We start from the raw sequence: 5000 nt of genomic DNA, 5'->3' as shown, positions 1-5000 counted from the left end.
GTGACCCCGGAAGTAAATGCGTCATCCCATACTTGTGTTTGTAAATTGTTTTTTAAATTTTTATAATATAGCGTTAACAAAACATCTGTATTTTTATAATATGGCGTTATATTTTTATAATAAAGCGTTATGTTTTTATAATATAGGGTTATATTTTTCATAATATAGCGTTATATTTTTATAATAAAGGGTTATATCGTTATAATATAGCGTTATATTTTTATAATATAGGGTTATATTTTTAAAATATAGCGTTATATTTTTATAATATAGGGTTATATCTTTATAATATAGCGTTATATTTTTATAATATAGGGTTATATTTTTTATAATATAGCGTTATATTTTTATAATATAGCGTTATATCTTTATAATATAGGGTTATATTTTTATAATATAGGGTTATATTTTTTATAATATAGCGTTATATTTTTATAATATAGGGTTATATCTTTATAATATAGCGTTATATTTTTATAATATAGGGTTATATTTTTATAGTATAGCGTTATATTTTTATAATATAGCGTTATATTTTTATAATATAGGGTTATATTTTTATAATATAGCGTTATATTTTTATAATATAGGGTTATATTTTTATAATATAGCGTTATATTTTTATAATATAGCGTTATATTTTTTTAATATAGGGTTATATCTTTATAATATAGCGTTATATTTTTATAATAAAGCGTTATATTTTTATAATATAGGGTTATAGCTTTATAATATAGCGTTATATTTTTATAATATAGGGTTATATTTTTATAATATAGCGTTATATTTTTATAATATAGGGTTATATTTTTTATAATATAGCGTTATATTTTTATAATATAGGGTTATATCTTTATAATATAGCGTTATATTTTTATAATATAGGGTTATATTTTTATAGTATAGCGTTATATTTTTATAATATAGCGTTATATTTTTATAATATAGGGTTATATTTTTATAATATAGCGTTATATTTTTATAATATAGGGTTATATTTTTATAATATAGCGTTATATTTTTATAATATAGCGTTATATTTTTTTAATATAGGGTTATATCTTTATAATATAGCGTTATATTTTTATAATAAAGCGTTATATTTTTATAATATAGGGTTATAGCTTTATAATATAGCGTTATATTTTTATAATATAGCGTTATATCTTTATAATATAGGGTTATATTTTTATAATATAGGGTTATATTTTTTATAATATAGCGTTATATTTTTATAATATAGGGTTATATCTTTATAATATAGCGTTATATTTTTATAATATAGGGTTATATTTTTATAGTATAGCGTTATATTTTTATAATATAGCGTTATATTTTTATAATATAGGGTTATATTTTTATAATATAGCGTTATATTTTTATAATATAGGGTTATATTTTTATAATATAGCGTTATATTTTTATAATATAGCGTTATATTTTTTTAATATAGGGTTATATCTTTATAATATAGCGTTATATTTTTATAATAAAGCGTTATATTTTTATAATATAGGGTTATAGCTTTATAATATAGCGTTATATTTTTATAATATAGGGTTATATTTTTATAATATAGCGTTATATTTTTATAATATAGGGTTATATTTTTTATAATATAGCGTTATATTTTTATAATATAGGGTTATATCTTTATAATATAGCGTTATATTTTTATAATATAGGGTTATATTTTTATAGTATAGCGTTATATTTTTATAATATAGCGTTATATTTTTATAATATAGGGTTATATTTTTATAATATAGCGTTATATTTTTATAATATAGGGTTATATTTTTATAATATAGCGTTATATTTTTATAATATAGCGTTATATTTTTTTAATATAGGGTTATATCTTTATAATATAGCGTTATATTTTTATAATAAAGCGTTATATTTTTATAATATAGGGTTATAGCTTTATAATATAGCGTTATATTTTTATAATATAGGGTTATATTTTTATAATATAGCGTTATATTTTTATAGTATAGCGTTATATTTTTATAATATAGCGTTATATTTTTATAGTATAGCGTTATATTTTTATAATATAGGGTTATATTTTTATAATATAGCATTATATTTTTATAATATAGGGTTATATTTTTATAATATAGCGTTATATTTTTATAGTATAGCGTTATATTTTTATAATATAGGGTTATATCTTTATAATATAGCATTATATTTTTATAATATAGGATTATATTTTTATAATATAGCGTTATATTTTTATAATATAGGGTTATATTTTTATAATATAGCATTATATTTTTATAATATAGGATTATATTTTTATAATATAGGGTTATATTTTTATAATATAGCGTTATATTTTTATAATATAGGGTTATATCTTTATAATATAGCGTTATATTTTTATAATATAGCGTTATATTTTTATAGTATAGCGTTATATTTTTATAATATAGGGTTATATTTTTATAATATAGCGTTATATCTTTATAATATAGCGTTATATTTTTATAATATAGGGTTATATCTTTATAATATAGCATTAACAAAACGTCTGTATTAATCATGGGGGGGAGGTTTTTGTAGGGGGGAAGACATTTGGCGTGACACAGCCCATACTGACCACAGCTGAGAAACAAATATTTTGGCCCTCCAAATGGCCAAACAATGAGCCCCGGCCCTATGGTTAAGAAACCCAGAGAACAGTAGTACAATAATCTGACCGCTTACTTTGTATTTGTATGACCGTCTGCAGGGAGCGGACGGCGTTAGCATTGGGTTTCTGCAGCAGCACCTCCTCTGGCGGTGAGTCCTGCAACACAGAACATGTCAGGAACATATTTCATGTTGGCCTTCTCTTAAAGACCTACTGAAAGCCACTACTAGCCACCACACAGTCTGATAGTTTATATATCAATGATGAAATATTAACATTGCAACACATGCCAATACGGCCGCTTTAGTTTACTAAATTGCAATTTTACATTTTGCGCGGAAGTATCATGCTAAAACGTCGCGGTATGATGACACGCGCGTGTGACGTCACACATTGTAGATTACACTTTGTTCCAGCATCGTTCCCATCTATAAATCGTCTGTTTTCATTGCATAATTCCACAGTATTCTGGACTCTGTGTTGCTGAATCTTTTGCAATTTGTTCAATGAATAATGGAGACGTCAAAGAAGAAAGCTGTAGTTGGGAAGCGGTGAATTGCGGCCGCCCTTAGCAACACAAACACAGCCGGTGTTTCCTTGTTTACATTCCCGAAAGATGACGGTCAAGCTTTACTATTGAACAGAGCGGTCAAGCGAACATGGTTCCCTACCACATATCAACCGGAAGTTTCCGGCGAGAAAATGGTGGTAATAAGTCGGCTGTTACCGTAGACATGAGCGGAGAGCTTGCGTCGTTCCTCCCGCGCATGTCAAAGAGGCAGCTGCGGACTCTCTTGCCTCCTCCCACCGTCGCCCCCGACCGTCGGATGCTTCCACCGTGGAGGAGGGAAAAAAATAAATGAATCTCGTCGAGAAATGTGGCTTCCCTTGGAGACACTGGCGGTCACCACACCCCATCCGGCTTTTTTTCCCCCCTGCTGTGCCAAATTAGGTTGACAAAAGTGCCAGGTTGACGCCACTTTCTTGCCGCACACTATTGCTATTGGATTGGACCACGCACACAAAGTACAGTGTTTTATGCAGCGATCATTTCGAAAGATTGCAGCTCCTTCTGCTCAAAAGCATCGATAACTTGTTTATAGAAGTCTTCCTCATCTTTCTTCAGTTTTAAAAGTCTCTCTGTCTCGATGGAGATCTTCCTTTATTACCTCCTTCTTCGATTGAAAGTCCAGTTTAGAAAACTGTTTTATTTTAGATATGTAATCCTTCATGTTAAAAGAAGGCCAGAGATCGGCATTGCCACCACCTGTGGACTGGTGCTGAAGAAAGGTGTGGGGCCGACCTTCAGGTTGTACAGGTACGACCATATAATCTCACTAAAACACTAGTAACACAATAAGGGATTTTCCAGAATTATCCTAGTAAATGTGTCTAATAACATCTGAATGGCTACCACTGTATAGTCTTTTTTTTTTTACTAGTCCTTCACTCTCACTTTCCTCATCCAGGAATCTTTCATCCTCGCTCCAATTAATGGGGAAATCGTCGCTTTCTCGGTCCGAATCGCTCTGGCTGCTGGTGGCCATGATTGTAAACAATGTTCAGATGTGAGGAGCTCCACAACCCGCGACGTCACGCACACATCGTCTGCTACTTCTGGTACAGGCAAGGCTTTTTTATGCGCCACCAAAAGTTGCAAACTTTTTCGTCGATGTTCTCTACTAAATCCTTTCAGCAAAAATATGGTAATATCGCAAAATGATGAAGTATGACCTGCTATCCCCGTTTAAATAAGAACATCTCCTTTCAGTAGGCCTTTAAACTCCATTACCCAGCATGCCTCACCTGTGCACCGAGCAGCGCGCTGACGCAAGCCTCGGACGCGTCGCAGATGGCGGTGAGGTCGTGGCCGCCCTCCAGCGACAAAACCAGGCGCCCCCCCGCCAGGGACATCAACTGGCGGGTCAGAAAGCTGAAACCTGCACACACACACACACACACACACACACACACACACACACACACACACACACACACTAGCATGAGCCAGTGAACTTTTCTTTTTCCAAATATTTGTTGAAGACACATAAATAGTTTGACCTGCCGCTGCTCCGTGCTGAGCAGCAGCCACTCATTATGGTCAGAAATGCAGCGACAGCAGCTATAATAATCTATTAATACCTCCAGAGATGCAGGGGAGTAAGTGAAAAAGTGCTCAGAACACAACTTTGGGTTGAAGACCGGCATGGGAGTGTGGAAGAGAGGCCTGGCTTACATTTGGCAGACACCTTGTAGCCTCCAAGAGGTGCTGGGTTGCCCTCGGCAGCGTCAAAACCTGCTGAGACCAGGACCACGTCCGGGGAAAACTCCTGGGCGATGGGCATCACCACAGTCCTGC

At 31.5% G+C, this 5000-nt stretch overlaps 1 protein-coding gene across 3 annotated transcripts in view; it reads right to left on the bottom strand.

The window, feature by feature from the left end:
- The window catches only part of hdac7a (histone deacetylase 7a), a 256002-nt gene that overhangs the window by 13952 nt on the left and 237050 nt on the right, over positions 1 to 5000 (bottom strand). For all 3 annotated transcript variants that reach the window (XM_061902483.1, XM_061902484.1, XM_061902482.1), the window contains exons 22-24: positions 4878 to 4996; positions 4448 to 4581; positions 2716 to 2797 (exon numbers count right to left, since the gene is read on the bottom strand). In XM_061902483.1, coding sequence (XP_061758467.1) covers positions 2716 to 2797; positions 4448 to 4581; positions 4878 to 4996 — 335 coding nt within the window. The remainder of the gene's footprint in view (positions 1 to 2715; positions 2798 to 4447; positions 4582 to 4877; positions 4997 to 5000) is intronic.

This window comes from Nerophis ophidion, linkage group LG06 (genome assembly GCF_033978795.1).
Source record: "Nerophis ophidion isolate RoL-2023_Sa linkage group LG06, RoL_Noph_v1.0, whole genome shotgun sequence".
Taxonomy (NCBI): Eukaryota; Metazoa; Chordata; class Actinopteri; order Syngnathiformes; family Syngnathidae; genus Nerophis; species Nerophis ophidion.
Note: the sequence above shows the minus strand (reverse complement) of the source record. Positions and strands in the feature narration are given on the sequence as shown.